We start from the raw sequence: 20,579 nt of genomic DNA, 5'->3' as shown, positions 1-20,579 counted from the left end.
TTGTTGCCACTAATTAGATCTACTGAGAACACAAGTTTTATTTTTTTATGACTTGGGAAACATGAATAGTTGTCTTCAAGCTGTGTAGATTTAATAAATTACTTCTAGAGTGGTAAGTTCATGCATTGTGTTGGCTACCAGGCATATATAAAACAGCTTTGCTGATTTTTATTTTTACTTCCATCTCAAAAATGTGTCCTATGATGCAGCAAGTGGTGGCGCATGCATGAAAATACAGCCTTCATCCATTCAGGTGTGGAGGATCCTGTTAAAGGAGATAATATCCTCATCGTGTGCACTCTGTATTTCATATATTTATATTTATATCTATCTATCTATCTATCTATCTATCTATCTATCTATCTATCTATCTATCTATCTATCATTATATAGAAGGGGGGAATTGGACCCATTAACTTGTATCATCTTAGGCAGCAGATACTCAGCCCAGGGATGGGACCAGCATCAGAGCCCATTCCTATCTTCCTGAGTTGGTGTCCCCCAAAGCAGCATGGCTTATTTGTTGCTTGGATTTGAACTGGCGGGAGGCTTATTCACTTAACCTTAATCTAACTTGCTGAAGTATCGCCAGGCAAAGAGAATGGCAGGAGAAGCATTTCAATAGTCATTGTGTATACATTGTTCTGATGGGTCTAGAGCAACCTGCCACAGCCAATTCACCACAGCTGACTTACCACGATCAACTTCTTGCAAGACCACTTGCTGCAGGGCAATTCAACATTGTATTATTTCATCCAATAACTTTTATTATTGGTGACCACATTTTTGTCAAAATTATTGTAAGACTTGTATTATTGGATTGACTTTTTAAATTATTATTGGCCATGGTTCCATTGAAATTAATTTAACTTTTCTATTTGTTAAATTGTCCTGCAGTGAATTGTCTCACAGTGAATTGCCTGTGGCAAGTTGTCCCGCGGTAAATTGGCCATGGCAAGTTGGCTGCAAGTTGGCTGTAGTGAATTGGCCATGGCAACTTGTCCCATTCTGTGCTCTGATTATGTATTGGGTATAGAGGATGCTAGTTGCAAGACTGAGTGCAATGTAGATTGTTTTATCATCAGGCAAATTAATGAATGAACAGCAGGCTGCGTACCTTGCCTTTGGGAGGAAGGAAAGGTATTATACAGAGATCTCTCTTTTACATTTTTCTCTCATAGTAACAAGTACACTGAGCTGAAAAACAGTGGCTGACTCAAATTCACCCAGTGATGAGTATAGTCGAGGGATGACTGTGAATTTTGGTGTCCCTGGTCCTAGTCGGGAAACTCTCTGCCACAAGGGTTCTCTTAGCAACAAAATATTGGAGGATAGCAAGAGCATTTAGATTTATATGCAGCCCATAGTGCTTTACAGCACTCTCTGAGTGGTTTACAATGTCAGCATATTGCCCCAACAATCTGGGTCTTCATTTTACAGACCTTAGAAGGATGGAAATCAGAGGCAACTGTGAACCAGCCAGGATCACACTCCTGATTGTGGGCAGAGTTTGCTTGCAATATTGCATTCTAACCACTGGACCACCATTGCTCCAATGGAGCTATGTGCATTGCAGAGCTTGCCCTGTGCCTTTAAACTTGCCAACATCTGGGATGTAGAATGTTGGATGTTGGAACTATGCCAATGTAAAAATTCTATAGGGAGCAATATTAGTTTGGGGAGGTGGAGAGTGCTCTTGTTGGTAATGTCATTTCCTATGACATATCCTTCAGTCATTCTGACACCTTTCTGATTGGTTACAAAAGAAAAAATCTATGGGAGGAGCTTCTTTACCATATCTTTCTTGATGATTTGGCAAACCAAGAAATCCAGGGACCATTGGATAGATGACCGAAGGAAAAAATATTCATAGATAATGGCTGCACAAGTCTCAATAGGTACAAAAATACTAATCTATAAAATATATTTGCTTTCATCAAACTGATGGGGGAAAATGCCTTTCCTTCCTTCCTTCCTTCCTTCCTTCCTTCCTTCCTTCCTTCCTTCCTTCCTTCCTTCCTTCCTTCCTTCCTTCCTTCCTTCCTTCCTTCCTTCCTTCCTTCCTTCCTTTCTTTCCTTCCCCAAATGTTTTTTTTTTTGGCTATTTATGCTGGAGAAAGAATAGTTCCTTTCATAAAATTTAGCAACAAACGGGAAACCCTTAAATCCAGTCTTTTGTTGCATTGTCATGTCTCTCTCTGTTTGAGTGTTTGTGCAACATATGCCATTTATTCAGAAGAATTGTTTATCAGCACTTCAGAAACATATGGTACCCTTTAACGCATGCACTGATGAGGGCAGTTATCATGGTGTAGCAGCATGAATGATAGTTGAATTTGGGAGAGATTGGCAAGAGGAGGGAATTAATATTCCTGTGTCTTGCTTGTGATCTTTCTGAAGAGCCTTTAGGAAGTAGGCTGATGGACTAAATAGGTCTTACACATCTATTTCATTTATCTTTCCACGTTGTACCAAATTTCCCTGGTTTATTTAAAAAAAAATCCAGAGGAAATTTTACTAGACTAGATCCAGAACCGAAACAGGGCTTACAATTATTTCATTTTTATTAAAAAAATACTATTTTATATTAAGAATTTTAATTAAAATAGTAGAAACTAATATAGGCTAAACTTTAAGGAAAGAGAAACAGATGGAGAAAAAGAATAAAAAGTGAAGGAAGAAAAATAAAATAAAAAAGAGAATATAATAAAGAACAAAACATAAAAACATAAAGCCCTCTTTCAATTATATACATACAGTGTGTCAGTTGGTTACAATCTTTTGTGCTATCCTTTTTTACCATTACTCACAAGTTATATGAATTCTCACCTTATCGGTCTAGCTTGTGCTTATATAATATCAATTATTAAACATTCATCTGACTATTTTTTCCATCATTTTATATGAAATATTTTAATTTTCATTATGATTTAATCTTGTACATTCATCCAATGGTTATATGTTTTATATTGTATTCTTTATCAGTCTATTAACTTTTATTGTAAGGCTTACTAATCTATTTCTTTACCATGTCTTTTTATCTAACCATTGATAAAATAAATCCCATATCATATAAAATTGTTTATCCTCTTGTGCTCTAATTTCAAATGTCAATTTACTCATTTCGGCACAGTCCATCATTTTCTTTATAATTTCCTCCTGCATAGGTATTTTTTCATTTTTCCAATTCTCAGCAAATACAATTCTAGCCGCTGTTAAAACATTTACAATCAAATATTTCAATTCTTTACAATATATTTCCGGTATAATTCCCAATAAAAATATCTCAGGTTTAAAGTCTATGTGTTGTTTTGTCATTTTTTCCAACCATGTGTGGATTATAGTCCAATATCTTTTTGCATCCAAGCATGTCCACCACATGTGGTAATATGAACCAGGTATCTGATGACATTTCCAACATTTATCCGATTAATTCTTGAACATCCTCGCAATTCTCGCTGGGGGTAAGTGCCACCTGTAAAACATCTTATACAAATTTTCTTTATATGCAGTTGACATTGTCATTTTATAATTTTGAGACCACAATTTTTGCCATTTATCTAAATCAATTCCATTATCAAACCTCTTGTATAAGCCTTCATCGTGTCCCAAAGGTTCTGTAATGATGTATCCTCTTTTGTATTTTCTTTAAAGAAAAAAGTCAATTCTCTCTCAATTTTCTGTTTAAAGTCTTTTTCCTTTAATATCGTATTATTTAAAGTCCATCTAGATCTCCTTTTTTGTCCTTTCCATACAAGTGTTATTGGATTGTGATCTGCCCAGGTACTTGCTTCTATTTCAATGTCTTGTATATTAGAAAGCAACTCCGTTGACATCCATATCATATCTATTCTAGACCATGATGCATGTCTATTTGAATAAAAGGTATATTGCTTACTTTCCACATTTCTTTCTCTCCATGCATCTTTTAAGTTTATCTCATCTACCATTTGAAAGAAGGATTTTGGCAATGTCTTTCTAGTTTTCTTTGCTGTTTTTTGTGTTTTATAATCCAATTTGTCATTTATTGTTCCATTAAAATCTCCCATCAGACAGATATTAGCATAGTCCAGTTCAATTATTTTCTTATGTAATTTCCTGTAAAAATCTTCTGTATATATTTGTTCTGCAGGGATTGTATCTCTAATGTATAACACCACTTTTCTCTTTTTACAGTGTGTCAACGCTGTAAATAATTTCCCTAATTTTTGTTGTTTCAATATATAATCATGTTGTTTTTTAATATGTACTTCTTGTAGGCAGATTATATCAAATTTTAATTTCTCTAACTTATGAAATACTTTTCTTCTTTTAATAGCTGAATTAAGCCCATTTATATTAATTGTAATCAATTTTTTCTCATCCATTTTAAACTTTGTAAGAAGGATTTGTTGCTCTAGTAGATCTTGGTTCTCGTTGTTCTCTGGGTACACCACCTACGGCTCCTTCCTCTTTTTCAATTACTGCTGTACATCCCTCTTGAAATTCAATTAACAACTCTTCTTTTCTTGTATCTTCCTCCCTTCCTCTAAAATATTCCAAATAGAATAACTCCGCTTTTTCAACTGTATCAACTCTGTGTCTTTGTTCCTGCCAGGTAAATATGAGACCTTCGGCTATCAGCCATCTGTAATTTATTCCTCTCTTAAGTAACTCTTTGGTCAAAAATAAATATTCTCTTCTTATCTCTCTCACTCTTCTTGGTACCTGTTTCAGTACCACTATTTCTTTATCTTTGTACTTTAGTGTTTTTTCTCTTGCTGCCTGCAGTATTTGTGATTTTATTATTTTCTTAGTAAATCTGATATGAACTTCTCTTGGCAGTTTATTTCTCATCGCATATCTTGTATAAACACAAAAAACCTCATCCATTCCATCCATCATCTTCTCTTTAGTTACCTCTAATGCTTCCCGCCAGGATTTCTGTCATCATTTCAGCAAGGTTTTCACCCTTTTCTTCTTCTATATTTTGAAATCTAAGGTAGAATTCTGATCTATCAATTTCCCATCCCAATGATTGCAGAGATCTGCCCTTATCTCTTTCCACTTCACTCAATCGGGTATCCATATCTCCAATCTTATCTCTTTGTACATCTTGTTCTTCAATTTTCTTAATTCTGTCCTTGTATTGCATCATCATCTGTTGAATATTTTCTATTTTTTCATCCGTCTTTTCCATTCTTTGCTCAATATTCTCCATTCTCTTTTCAATATTATCTGTTTTTACTTGTATCTTTTGAATTCCTTGCATAATCATCTGCAGTGTCACTTCTTTCTCCTTCTCTTGTTGTAACATCACCGGTATTGATCGTTGTCCTCCAGATGGTGAGGAAGAAGAAGTCAGGATTGAAGAAGCTGAGGCTGGTATTTTTCTGCTCATCTTAAAGTACAATAGAAAAATTGAAAAGAAAAAGCAAGAGCAGCCAATTGCCACTCCAGTAAAAAAAAAAATAAAAAATTAAAAAAATAATTAAATAAAAGCAAAAGATAAAAATAAAAAAGGGAAGGGGAAAATCTTCAGGCACTTGAATACCTTAATCCAATTGGTTCCAATTATGTAGGAAAAAAGGAAAAAAAATATAAAATGGAAAAAGGATGAAAAAAATAAAAAAATTTAAAAAAAGATTTAAAAAGACAGAAATCTGTATATTCCCCTTGCTAAAGAGGTGAAACAAAGGGAGGAGGGTGGGAAAAAAGTAGTCTTATTCTTGCATCAAAGGACTCAAGTCCCAATATAAAAATCCAACTGGGGCGGGGGGGGGGAATAGAAAAAAAAGGAAAGAGAAAATGCAATTCTGTCAACAAGCAAAGCACTGCCACTGTGTGTTCGAGGCTCTTTACTAAATCAAAAAACAAAATTTCCAGTTCTCTTTTCAAGGTCACTTCAATCTTCTTTCTTCAATTTCAAATCCAGACTCCAGCTATCAGTAGTTCCACAGAAGAGCACCTGCAAACAATCTACATGCTCTTCCCACTATCTTTTCAATGAAAAGCACAGAGTTCTTGAATGTAACAGCAAATGTATCAACAAGAAAGAAAGAAAGGAAAACAATGTATCCAAGCCTCCAGGTGGCAGCGCTACTTATTTCCCTTTTCTTTCCCTTCCCCTCTCATATTAAAATCAGGAATAAAAAATATATAAAGAATCTAAAATTATTAAAAAGAAAAAACAAGAGAATAAAAAAACTTTTCCAAAGAGTTATTTTGAAGGGAAAAAATAAAAATGAAAGACCAGTCCAGTTTAAAAGTTAAAAAGTTTTAACAAAATCCAAAGTTCCAATAAAAAGAAAAAAACAACCTTCAGGTTTAATTTGTGCTTAATCTAGCCGCTTGAGCACTTTTATCTTCACTTTTAAATTTAATTTTTAGTCTTTTAGGGTGTTTTCTCCAGAAAAAAATATGTAGAAAATTATCTCACCAAACTGACACACTTTCTTTCCAGCTTTCTTCCATTCCGGAGCTGTCCCAGCTTCAGCAGCTTTAATGGCTGCCTCTCCACTGCGGGAAAAAAGGGCTCCTCCTGGATCTACCAGGGACTTTGCGATGTCCCTGGGATCAACAGGATGTGCCCTCCTCTGTCACCGTCTCTATGGGATGGTTTAGGTCCGTTGGGACCGTCCTGCAATGGAGATATCAGCAGCGATCTTAGAGCTTAAAGATCGCATGCTGTACCACTGCAACGCAAGCTCCGCTCTCCCAAAACATTCTTTCTTGATAACTCCTTCCACAGGGGCACAATATTTAACATTTGTAACCCAGCCTGTGGATTGAGAATATAGCCCAGCCTGTTGTTTCTGCATATCAATGTCGAGCTGAAATACACTAATCTTAGATGGCAGGGTGTTGGAATGGCCTGGTTGATGCTTGTAAATGAACTGTTACTAAACAGAGTGAAAGTGCCTGCAATGATGTAAATCAAATCCAGATTCAGCAATCAAAGATGATAGAATGAAAGTGTTGGCTGTCATTTTGCTCTAATGTGAGTGACAGGATGGCATTTAAGGTGTGTCCCTCTCTCTGCTTTTGGCAGCCTTATGGTATTCATAATGCCCTGATGAAATTACAGATGTACATAATGTGATAAATACCATGAAGCAGCTTTGAATAGTGATTCATAGCTATCTCCTGTGGAGAAACATAAAGAGAGTGATTTCAAAAGCAGTCTTGGGGAAACAAGGCAGGACGCCTGCCAGAATTTCAAAGTCGGGGAACAAATACTGCTTCAGATAACTCTGATTTCACGCCAAGCGGTTCCTTCCAATTGAAGCAGGGGGGGGGGGGGGCGGTTATTTAATGCTTTAATATCTCTGAATTGCAGTCTGCCAATTAGGTGCCGTAGTTTATTTATACTATTTCTCACCCAACACCTCCAATACAATTAACTATTTAAAAAATCTCCTTAGAGATTTTAAAAATCAAGAAACATGGCTTTAATTCCTGCTGAGCATGATAAATCATTCCCTGAAAGCAGCTGAAGTAATGAAGGAAATGGGTGGAGCCATTTACAAAGCATAATCCCTCTTTTTGCATTGTTTTCTGATGGCCGACAACAGTTACACCAGGAAAAAAAGAAAAAAAAGCATTAAGGCTTTGCTGTAGGACTTTTGAAAAGCTTCACACAAAAGCTTTGTCCTTTGGACAACAGGTTCAGGTTGTTCTTTGCCTGAAGAAAATTTTGAGTGATTAAATGAAACTTTAACCATTAAATATAGTTGCTTACTGCTACTGCTCACCTAATAGTAATTTTCTATACAACTTGCCACTGCCAATTTGCTATGGGACAACTCGACATGGGACACATGTTAATACTGAAGAAATAGTGGAATAGAATAATTAAAGAAAGGATGCCAAGGGAAGGACCATGGTTGCAGCAAGTTGTCCCATTCAGCTCTGAGGACCTACTAGCTAACTTTTCTTGTCTCACAATAGGATTCATTTTTGTATCTTGGGTGTTCCTTCAGACAAATCCCAATTGGAAAAAGTATATTGAGCTTTTCTGATCGTGGTACTAACATACCCTGGTAATATTTTCTGCCTTGGTCTCATGACAGTGCTTTCATCTCATCCCCAATCCATGGGTCAACTTTTAAGTCATCTGTGGCTGTACCAGGATTACAGTAGTTGTTTCCCTTTGCAGCTGAGTGTAATGCAATAGAACATAAGCGTCTTAATGCTTTAACATACCTTTCTTTGGTCAGAAGTCAATTAACTGGCAGCAGTTGGAGGCAAACTTCGTAAGAACAAGTTAGGCTGGCAATTCACCCACTGATGTCAAGGTCTATGTCCGTGATGGCAAACCTATGGCACACATGCCAGAAGTGGCACGCAGAGCCATTTTTGCCAGCATGCGAGAGGTTGCCTGGAAGAGCCCCACTGCGCATGCGCACGCCCCCTGCCAGCCAGCTGATTGTTGGTTATCTGCCGTGCATGCGGAGATGCGCATGGGGGATCTGCCATACATGTGGAGATGCGCATGGGGGAGACTTGCGTGCATGCGCAGGGGAATAGAAAAGAATCTTGGAAACCATCAGAGGAATTTCTCACTTAGTGCATTCATTATAGTGGCAGCTAATCAAATTATTTCCAAGGTTTTCCCCCAGGTTTCTTGCTACCTGACCTGCATTAATATTTATGATGCAAGCTTCAGATTGATCTCATCTTGTTTCTTTAGTGTTTATATCTGCTTTTTCTTCCATTCCTATTGTAGCCTCTGCATAAATTCTCCACTGAACCAGCCCTTTCTGGGTTAAACATCTGCCTCAACTTTTACAAAGCAAGGGGTGCTGTTTCTCAATCACTTTTCTAGATCAATAGAGTCAATTGGAGTTGGGTGGTCAATAAATTTAAATAATTAGCCTCCCCTTGGACTTAAAACTTATACTATGCTATCTATGTTCCAGCAGCTGTTTAAGATGGGCCTTTTCTGCAGACTGCGAATTGTTGCAGTTTTTAAATTTTCCTTTATCAGTTGGGTTTCACTCGGGTTTTGTAATTCAGATGTGTTATTTGCTGTTATCATTTTCTACTGGTAACATTTTTGATTTTAGCAATGCTTACTTGCAGATGTTTTAACTGTTGCACATTTTTACTGGATTGCTGTAAAATGTCATGATTCTTTATTGATTTGATCATGCACAAATACAGTAAATAAAGCTCACGCTGGCAATGCTTTCTACATGTTAGCATTTCATCTCAGCAGTAGGAAAAAAGATTGCTGGGTAGGTGGATAGCAGACCGTTCATTTTAGGCTGCATTTAACCCTTAATTCTAGATTTCTGCAAATATGAGACATTTTTCAGAGCTGCTTGATATAAATATTCAGCACCCTGTTGTATTTTCAAATGACCATGTTAGCCATTTATACAGTAGTCAATTACAGTCATTGGTTATATGGAAGGAAAAATATTTACAAGGGAACTTAAAAAAACTTTAGAAAGAGTTACTATTGACGTTAAAATCTTTCGTTTTCTGTCTTTTGAAGTTAGGAAAAAAAAATGTTTTAACCAAAACGTAGGGAAATGTCAGGCTTCTTTCCTCAGAAATTGCAATGCTTTATTCTGAGTGACAGGATCACAAGGTGACAAGATAGCTAACATCACTTCATCCTCTAAGTGGCAGATACCATATTTAAATAATTTCCTTATTTAAATATTTCCCTGCTAGTTAAAAAAAGAGTATGTCAGAGAGTAGTACTGCTATTTTTTCTCTCCTTTGTTTTCTATTTGCAGGAATTTCTGATTTAGAAAAATCTACATGAAATTTGATCATTGCCTGCTATTCACAATATTAGCTTCTGTTTTACTCCCTAATTATCATAGAGCAAACTTCAGTTCCACAGCCTATTTGGTTACTTTGGATTAAAAGAAAGCAACAGAAAAAGAATCATAGGAAACCATCACAGACCTCCATGATTCAGTTAACAATGCTCTCTGGATCTCTGATTATCTGAAGGTCTAAAAAATGGCCATATTGAAATAAAATCCCAATAGGTCTATTTTTCCCACCTGACATTCATTTTCACTGCACTAGGAATCTTGAGCCTCTGATACCAGATTTTCCCCCCTTTAGTTCACTGAAAGTGAATATTGGGAAAACAACCCAGTGCAACAAAAATCCAGCCAGATTGCTTTCTCTATACACATTAGTCCTTAACATGTACCTAAACATTCAATTATATTCCCTCAGGTTGGAAACATATAGACCAGAAATGCCCTTGGCACTGGGTTACATATTTTCCTCCTTCATCAAGAGGCTGCAGAGTACTGCAAGAGCTCAACTACCAGGGGACTTCTTACCTTCTTAAAAAGCAATTAGGTATCTTCTGTTGAGTCTCACAGCCCTCGAACATGTCAGTTCACCATGACAAGAGGAGGAAATGAAGATAAACGGAACCTCAAAAATATATGACCCACAGGGCTCAAATGACTTCAAGTCAAGGATTCACTGTAGAGCTCAACCCAATCATATTTCAAATGACATACTTTTTAACCAATCAGGGCATGAATTCTACACAGAAAAATAGAACCTTTGGCTTTCAGATGGAACCAGATTAATGGGTAGAGAAACCATGGCTAACCTGTTTTAGGCTGGCCACGTCTCTTGCTTTATAGAAGATATTTGAAGGACTGAAAAAGGACAATCCATATCAACCAGCCCGCCAACTGAAGGTTGTTCGGTCCTGCACCAGTTTCAAGGTAAAGAATGAGTTACTCAAACTGTCTCTTAACATCTCCAAGAATAGGTATGCATTTTACCAACTGGTATGCATTTTATTAATACCATTTTATTTGGAAATGGGACTTCTTACACACTCTATACACTCCCGTTATTCTCCAGGCACCATTTCATCCTCTATATTTCATCTTCTCCTATCTATTTATACCCCACCTTTATTCAATTTTTTAAATAACTCAAGGCAGTGTACCCAACAAATACTCTTTCTTCGTATTATGCTTTTTCAGATTTTGCAGCTGTGTTATAATGAAGAGCTAGTTTTTCTAGTCTAATGGTAAAAAATGCTTTTAAAACTGTTATCGTGTATTTTACATGTTTTTCCCCTGCTATTTCTTTGGCCTCAGCTTGTGGAAAGGGATTTATAAGGAACTTAAATATGCCGCCTTTTTCAAAGGCTTTTTAAATGTGCATCTTTGCTAATTATGCAGCTGTGAATCATTGCAAGACTATTTTTTTTTTAAAAAAAACATTCTTACATAGATGCACTTAAAGATAAGCAATTTGAAATGGCAGTCTCATCACTTGCCTTTTCACAATGGTGTAGGTGGTTTATGGCCTGTTTACACTGTTCTTCCAGATAAAATATTTGAATGTCACAGAATCAGAGTGGGAAAAGGCTGCCTTGTAGGAAAGTTGAGGTGGTGATAGCAAAATAGCACCCTAGATTAAGTGGATTGTCTTGGACACAGTCAGGCAGAGTTCAACCCTTAGTGTGGGATTGAGATAGCATTGGCTGCTGTAATCAATTACTTTTATCAGGAGCTAGATAGGTAGTGTGCCTCTCATGGTGTTTTCTGTGGTGTTCAATACTTTTGACTATGATATCTTCCTGGATAGCCTACAGGGAAGGAGACTGGAAGCATTGCTTTATCCTTCCTCAGTAGACAAGCTCAATTGCTGTGGGAAAATAAATTAACTTGGTGGCATCTATCTCGTTGAATACTACAGGGGTCAGCCCTTTGTCTTATATTCCTGCAAATAGCAACACTGTATCTGCTGTCTAACTCCCAGCAATTCTATACAAAACTGCAAGAAGTCACCTCAAAATTTGAAGTGTGGTATCATACAGATGTTACCCAAATAACACTACAGCTGATTGTATGGGAGATCCTTGAATATCCTATCCTGTTGCTGACCTGAAGCAAGACCTAGATTGCTTGGAATTCTTTCTTGTAATCAATATTATTTCTAGATGGGTAGGCATCCATCCAGAAATAGGCTCACAATTTGAGGGTCCTTCTGAATGTATAGCTCTGCTTGAGTAGGAGGCTAAAACATACAATGACCAGTTGCTGCCTTTACTTGGCATGGCTAGTCTAGTGAAGGAACAGGGGAGACATGATAGCAGTATTCTAATATTTGAGGGACTGCCACAGAGAGGAAGGGGTCAAGCTATTTTCCAAGGTACCTGAAGGCCAGACAAGGAATAATGGATGGAAATTGATCCAAGCAGAGATTCAACCTAGAAATAAGAATTTTTTTCTGACAGTGGAAACAATCAACTAATGGAACAGCTTGCCTTCAGAAGTTGTGGGAGCTTCATCACTGCAAGTTCAAGAAGAGACTGGACTGCTATTTGTCAGAAATGCTGCTTGGGTGGGGGGTTGGGCTAGAAGACCTACAAGGTCCCTTCCAACTCTGTTAATCTGTTGAATTTCACATTTGTGACCTTATCTGGTGCAAGAAGACTTTCTCCCATGCCCTTATTACTATCCTGCTGGACTACTATACAGATAATACTAGACTTACAACCACAATTGAGCCCAAGATTTCTGTTGTTAACTGACACATTTATTAAATGAATTTTGTTGTTTTACGATCTTTCTTGCCTCAGTTAAGTGAATCACTGCAATTGGTAAGTTAGTAACCTGGTTGTTAAGTGAATCTAGCTTCATTGATTTTGTTTGCCAAGGTGATCACACGTCCTTAGGACGCAGCAACCATCATAAATATGAATCAGTTGCCAAGCATCTGAATTTTGATCCCATCATCAAGGGGATGCTGCAAAGGTTGTAATTGTGAAAAGGTCACTTTTTTCAATGCCGTTGTAACTTTCAATTGTTACTAAATGAACTGTTGTAAGTCGAGGACTACCTGTATGAGGTTATATTTAAAGATTAGTCCAAAATGTTGTGTCTTCTGTGCTATAACACTTAATGTTAAGAGTATGTTGCACTTAGGCTACAATTCCTACGAGTGCTTTCAGTTAGTTTGCCAGTGCATTTAAAGTACCGTATTTGCCGGCGTATAAGACGACTTTTTGCCCTGAAAAACATGCCTCCAAGTGGGGGTCATCTTATACGCCGGGAGGACTCCGACTCCCACTTGAGCTTGAGTTGCAGCCGGGAGGAGGCTGGGGGCGGTGTGTGTGTGTGTGTGTGTGTGTGGCGGGTGTCACTCGCCACGCGCTGCGCAACCTTTCCCCCTCTTCCTTCCTTAGCGGTGTGGGGAGGAGAGGATTCGAAGATCCTCACGTGCGGCGTACTTTTCTTTTTCTTTTTCTTTTTGCACGCAGGTTTTGCATGCAGGCGGCTGTAGGTTAAGGATGGGGAGCCCCGGGTGGGTTATCAGGTTTTACGGTGCTTCCAACATGTGTGAACGGTGGGAGAGCGGAGAAGAGAGCGAGCGAGCGCCCGCTGTGTGAAATCCTGCCGTCAAAGCAACACTGGGGGAGGCAGGGTATAAATTTACCAGGTTAATGTAGCAATGGTGATTAATGCCCAGAACATTGTTTGCGGGTATTGGGGTGTGTGTGTGTGTGTGTGGTGGTGGTGAGGAGAGGTTGTCCTTTGAATGCGGAAAAGTAGGTGTGACCTTGTGTAGGAAAATAAAGAGATCCTTTTAGCGTGTTTGGCTTCTTTGCCTCCCCTCGTTCGTTTTGACGTGGAGATAATGGCCTTCGGGCGGGAGGGGAAGAAAATGGTAGCTGGATCATTTCAAATTTCACTTACTCTCCTGCCTCACTTCAATATGTCTGAGCGACTCCAGATACTGGAAGACTTTTTGAATGAAAGTGTTACCTCCATTTTTTTTTTAAAGAGGGCCACTTGGGGAAAAAAAAAGATTCTAAGGAATTCCCGTTTCTTGATTAAAGAGAAGGCATTGAATATACTGTTCCTTGGCAGCCTTTTCAGTGTCCGGGTTTTTGTGTGTGTGTGTGTGTGAGAGAGAGAGAGAGAGAGAGAGAGATCAGCTGTATTGAGAAGAGAACGTTTCCTGTGTTCTCATTTTATTTACAACATATTTTACGCTTAATGGTAAGCAATGAAAAATATTTTTAAAACTCATTTCTAAACTCCATAGCTATTTGCATATTCTTGGTTCAAAATTGGATTAGCTCATTTCAAAATTGTCCAAAGCAGAAAAGTGCGTCAAAAAAAAAAAAAAGTGCAAAAGTGGAAGGTGTGTGGAAGAGGGGTAGTCTTATACAGCGAGTATATAACAAACTCTATATTTTGAGTGGAAATGCTGGGGGGTCGTCTTATACGCCCAGTCGTCTTATACGCCGGCAAATACAGTATGATTTTGACCTATAAAATCATTCATGTCATGGTATGTGGATGCCTGCAGGATCCAACCTGGATTGGCTCAACCCATTGAGGATGATTCTTAAAACAGTACATGTTCCAGAGAACGTTCTACTTATATTACTTATATTGGTTCTCTAACCTTTTTTTATCAATTATTTAGTTTTTAAAATTATTATTTTTAGATTGTGTTTTTTCAAGATTTATCAGAGTTTTTAAAGTTTTCCATGCTGTATCATGTAGGGCACTGAGAATCATTGGATTGTGTCAGGATAAAAAGTGAATAAACAAAAATGAAATGAAATAATTAGATAGGTAGTGAGTTCTGCACTACCTAAAATTAATACATACATTAATACCTACCTACCAATTGCCTTTGGGAAAAATATGTCTGCACTGCAACACTTCAGAGATGAAAGATTCCAGTATATAATCCTGGAATACCCTCCCCATTATAGTGAGATGTACTATATTTCTATTTAAATTAGACATATTTATTAATATATATCTATAAATTAGAACTATAGTGTTTATTTCCCCCTCAACAATGTCAAAGTGACTTTCCTATATCATGCATATATGTAAACTTCTACAGATTTTCTGAGAGTCTGGATTTTCTGGAAATGGATTACCTAAAAAGAGTCCCCTCCATGTAACTATTTTAAAAATAAAACAAGTGATGAAGTGATGTGCAAATGAAGTTCTTGAACCCATCGCATGGAGAGTTTTAACTGTGTTCTCTAACAAATGCCAAAAAAGAAAAAAATATTCCTGTAATTTTCCTGTTAGCTAATCAGTAAATGTGATTATTATATGGACATATAATTCAATTCTGTGTTTTGATATTTCCTGTGTGTTTAGTATGTCCATAGAGGTTAGTCTTTTGTGGTATAGTTCTGAAAATAAGGAGTGAGAAAGATTCCTCTCCCAAACTACTGTTCACCATGAATGGAAACAAACATTGCCACAAAAAGTTTTTGAAAACATTTCTGAAAGAAATCAATAGAAATTAAATTATTTACTTATATTTTAATATCCCAAAAAGAGAGACAAGAGAGAGAGAGAGTAAAGCCATTTGAACGTTTTCTTTGGTTAAAGCAGAGGTAGGCTATCTAAGGCACTTGTTGACAGACCTGGAATTCCTTGAACTGCTCTGTTATAATATGATGGCACTATTGTTAAAATTGCCAACATAGCTTCTCATTATATTAAGGCAGAAAACACAATAAAAACATTGTATAAGCTCTAGACTTAGCTTATTTTTTCTTTAGGAGTAGCTGCTAAGAAAAACAAAGAAAGAAAACAAAACTAGGAGGGAAGTAAAGCAATAAATCTGGAAAATGACAGCTTCCCAAAATGAATAACATCGTTTCCACCTATTTTCCATCTCGGCTTATATCCACTATGGTACTTAATTAGTCCCGCCACTCCCAGGAATTAAATATGATTTCAGTCACCAGAAAGATGCAAATCCTGGATTAGAGGCTGTCGACAAAACAGCAACGTGTTATAAATGATGAGGCTATCATTAAAAAAAAAGTTGGACAGTGAAAAATCATACACATTCAAAAACTGATTTTCCTATGATTATATATAAGCCTAGAAAGAAGATGGGAGATCATTATGAAATCCCAACATGGGATTAGGTCAGGAAGATGAAAACAAACTTCAGAAGAAGGAGGAACAGTAGTTGTTGTTTACCAGGAAAGTTACAGGGATATGATCTTGATATCACCAGGAATTGAGCTGGTTGGGTGGCTTTGTCTCTATAGCCAAAGCAATACCTCTAGCTCACAAGGGTTCTGTATGTACACATAAACTCAATCCATACTTCAGTGCTATCCCAAATCTGCTACCACTTGACTCACTTAATTCAAATGAATTTGAAGAGAAGCATCTAATATGCTTGCTAGATAACTTTCCTGGTCACACAGCATATTTGTCCACCAGCAACAACTATTTCTGAAGGTAATAATTTAGTACAAGATTTTTAAAATGAGATTAGGACAGCCCTTTTTGTTGGAGTTGTAGGGGGGATTGGTCTGCCAAAGTAATTTCTACAGCAGTCAGTCTGAACAGTACTGTACTTGATGGGTTAACAGAGACAAAATACAGAAAGAAATTTAATGAAATGCACAATCCCCTACAGAGGGGGTCCCAACTCCAAAGTTCTTTCATTGTTTTGCTAATTTATGATTCTCCTGTACTCTGGAAGAACAACAATAAGGAGGCAATCAGTAAATTCAAGCATAAAAGCTCTCTGACTCTCTTATAATTTGAGCAATGAAGTAAAACACTGTACTAATATTACTGCCATTGTACTATTGTTCCTACAAAAACTACATTGCTAATCCCCTCTAGTATTATAACTGCAGCTCCAGCCAAAATGTAATCATGGGGAAATTGTCAAACAGCTAACATAACTAGTACATTATATTAGTCACAGAAATGGGGCATAATTTCAAACCAGATGGCTGGGGGAAGGGGAGAGAAAGAGAGATCTATTTTGGTTCACTGGTGCTAAGACTAACCAAGCACCTTTTTTCTTTATCTCATTCCATTTTCAACCAAAATAGAAGAAAAGACTCCCCTATGTGAACTTACAAAACAATTGGTTCTGTATCTGCTTCTATGATTCTCACCCTCAGTTGAGGTAAAACTATCTCAATCAATTTAAACTGCTACTATAAATCTGAGATCACTCTCAAAATTAAGCACGTAGTACCCAATGGATGTATTTCTCTACTATTTAAAACAAAAGTACAAGTTCAAAATAATTGACATGGCATTAAAAGCCGAGAAGTAAATAAACCCATCACTTAGATATGTCCACTGCAAGAAATATCCAGAAATGACATTCTTTCATTTTAAAAACTTTTCTGTCTTTTCCTGCAGGTTTTTTTTTTTTTCTTGTGAGAATCGGGTTGCTAGGTCATTGTTTTAAAAAACATAACAAAGCAGAAACAACTTCAGGGTATTCTTAAAAAAGAAAAAGAACGATCAAGATAATATGAATATTCACATTAATAAGCTTATGCATGTTAAGAAAAACCTAGATACATGAATCATGACCAACATTCTTAGGCCAGCTTCCTTTTTTATGGTTGTTGTTTTGCTGCTATAAATTCACTTCAAGGTATTATATCAATAGAGACGAATCAGTGTATCCATGAAGGAGCTTTCCATCAAACCAGATATTTTTTGCCAAATGTCAGGATTTGACATTTGATGCTTTTATCTGCTATCAGCTAGATCGTTCATCGTGTGACTTTTCTTTCTGTTCATCTGATATTGAACCTAGTGGTGTAGTAAATCAAATAAAAAGCTATAGATCTGGAATTCTAGTCCTTGCCGTTGTTAAACAGCAATATTTCAATTAGTTGCCTTGTTCTCTTTTGTGTAATCTCCATATCCTGCTGGCTTTTTTTTTTTTTTAACGCATTGCCTCTTGCGAAGGGGAGAAAGACAAAGGGTGTCTCAAGGGTGCCGCTTTTGCTTTCAGATGAAATATTCTTTTCGGTTCTCATCCACAGCATCTTGAAGGGTAGGGTCGTTTTTCAGAGCAGCATCTGCACTTTCGGCAAATTCAGTTCCCTTTGCTTCATTGGTATGGTAGGTGCCCTTGTGCCGGTATAGGTATCTCAGCATCACCACCAAGAGGCAAATCAAGACTAAGACCACAGCTGCAATGACACCTACAGGGAAGGAGAAACATTTTATTTTTTTTCCATTAATGATTTCAAATATGCTAAGTAACCTCCCCCACCCCAAACACACATTGGCTCTGGTTTTGATTTATTCCACATGGAAGCCTTCTGTTAGGACTTTCAAAGAAAGATCACAACCCCACATCAACAAAGGGCCATGACACTGTAATGATTGAGAGAAAGAGCACTTGCAAAAGAAACAAAAACAAGGGAGCACAAAGATGTCCTGGTTTTCACTCTAGTTAAATTATAATTGATCCTTATTTGGACCAACATACTGATATTTTCTAATTGTTTTATCCAAGATATCGAGAGGACAAGCTTGAGGAAGGCTACAGTATAAAATTGGGCCTTAAAAAAACTCTAAATGAGAACTGGCTCTAGATTTGTGTAAGGATGATATAATCCAATGCCAGTTCCAATTACTTTGTTGTAAATCCAAGCATTGTCTAGCTCATTTCAAGAAATAAATTTATAAATTGTTAAAGCTGATCAATGCAAGTTTTAATTAAGAGTAAACCCTATCAGCTTGTAGAAGATGAGCACGAGGGCCTCGTGAATTTTGCTGCTGATGTAGTGGGCATTTGATACAATTTTATTTCTTCACCATTCCTGCCAATGGCTGATTTCATAACTCTGACTAAATACATGGCAGCTTATGGAGTGAATCAGAGGACCTTAAAAAAATCCTGGAGGGAAATCAGAGGCTGGTTGAGAACTTAAAAAACACTTAGTGAAATAAGCCATGTTATAATAGCAATATCTTTTAAACTTATTACCACTCCATAATACTTTACAGCCCTCTCTAAGCAGTTTATAGAGTCAGCCTCTTGCCTCCAACAACCTGGGTCCTTATTTTACCCACCTCGGAAGGATGGAAGGCTGAGGCCACCTTGAGCGTGGTGAGATTTGATCTGCCAAATTGTAGTCAGCCAGCACCCAGCAGAAGTAGCCTGCAATACTGCACTCTAACTATTGTGCTACCACAGCACAAAAAGCAAAGATGGTCTTCCTCCTCAGATATTGCTCAGCAACCAAGTTTACCTCTCTGCCTACCCAAGTAGCCTGCATACAAATTTAGCACTTTTTATTTGGTTCACTGGTTGTGATGTGGTTCCCCTAAGTGGGCAGTTCAATTTTTGAAGCAAGCGTAGTATCAGGCTAGAAATAATAGGCCTGTGCAAAGTGGCCATGTTTGGTACATCTGTTATGCAATGTGCTTCATTGCTAAACACTGTGTTGTTTCAAAATCTCTTCTGGCACATTCAATGCCCACAGAAGCAATGTGAATCTAAGCACCATGGCAGCTTCACTTCGCTTTTTAGAAGCAGGGGACGCATTGCTTTGCAGTGTGCTTTGAAGTGTGCTTTGCTCAAAGCATCACTGGAGTGAAACACACTTTCAAAGGGTTGCAGAGCCCAAATGTTGGGTTCTAAGACAATCTCTTTTTCCTGAGATCTCAAAGCAAGCTCACAATAATTAACATTAGAGCCTCTGTTAAGATATTGGCTATATTAAAGTAATGTTATTCAATTCACATAGAATTCATTGTTTTTCTTAAGGTTTACAGTGGACTCCCCAAACACAATGGGCTGCAATGCTATTTAGATCCTGCCTAGGAAGGTAGAATAATTCAGATTTTTTCCAAGTAACTTGTAGAATGTTGAAATTAATATTTCAGAGGATGGGAAGAAAGGGAAATACAGGTATTTCTTGACTTACAACCACAATTGACCCCAGAATTTATGTTGCTAAGTGAGAAATTTGTTAAGTGAGTTTTGCCCCATTTTATGACTTTTCTTACCACATTTGTTAAGCTAATCACTACAGTTGCTAAACTGCAGTGTTATACCTATGTTATTGCTAAATAACACAGTTGTTAAGTGAATCTGGCTTCCTCATTGGCATTGCTTGCCAGGCGGTCACAAAAGGAGATCACATGACCCCACGACACTGCAACCACAATATGAGCCAGTGGTCAAGCATCCGAATGCAAATCATGTGACCATGGGGATGCTGTGATGGTCATATGTGTGAAAAATGGTCATAAGTCACTTTTTTCAGTGCTATTGTAACTTCGAATGGCCACTAAATGAACTGTTGTAAGTCGAGGACTACCTGTACATAGAACTCAATTAAACTAAACTACGGTAGGTAATTAATTGCTGCAAACAACAAGCATAAAAGTCAGCAAATGCATTTCAAAGAAAAAGAATCAAATCATTCACGTTAACACATCAAATACCCCTTTTGGGAGTAATTTGAACAATCAACTTCAGTTATCATGACAAGGTGCTAATGGGATTAGAACTCAATTGCTGTTAACGTATTTCTGCTTTGGCAGTTTTCACCAGGGAACAATTTTTTTTTCCAGGCAGTTGTTCATCTTTGTCTCCTGTGACTTGTGGGGAGAAGGAAGTAGCTGGAGGAGGAGGAAGAGGAGGCTTAACATTGTAAGGCTTTAAGATAATAACATCTGGGGTCCTATAAAACCAGAAACAAAGTAGACCAGAAATTAACAGATAACAGATAATCAAGAGTTGGAAGGGACCTTATAGGTCATCTAGTCCAACCCCCTGCCCAAGCAGGAGACCCTACATCATTTCTGACA

At 37.4% G+C, this 20,579-nt stretch overlaps 1 protein-coding gene across 1 annotated transcript in view; it reads right to left on the bottom strand.

The window, feature by feature from the left end:
* Positions 1 to 15,270: 15,270 nt before the first annotated feature.
* The window catches only part of GYPC (glycophorin C (Gerbich blood group)), a 54,608-nt gene continuing 49,299 nt past the window's right edge, over positions 15,271 to 20,579 (bottom strand). The window contains exon 3 of the mRNA XM_026665487.2: positions 15,271 to 17,956. Coding sequence (XP_026521272.1) covers positions 17,760 to 17,956 — 197 coding nt within the window. The 3' untranslated portion in view covers positions 15,271 to 17,759. The remainder of the gene's footprint in view (positions 17,957 to 20,579) is intronic.

The sequence above is a fragment of the Notechis scutatus genome, chromosome 1 (genome assembly GCF_049901735.1).
Source record: "Notechis scutatus isolate UNSWTSFEM ecotype Mainland chromosome 1, rNotScu1.2, whole genome shotgun sequence".
Classification (NCBI taxonomy): Eukaryota; Metazoa; Chordata; class Lepidosauria; order Squamata; family Elapidae; genus Notechis; species Notechis scutatus.
Note: the sequence above shows the minus strand (reverse complement) of the source record. Positions and strands in the feature narration are given on the sequence as shown.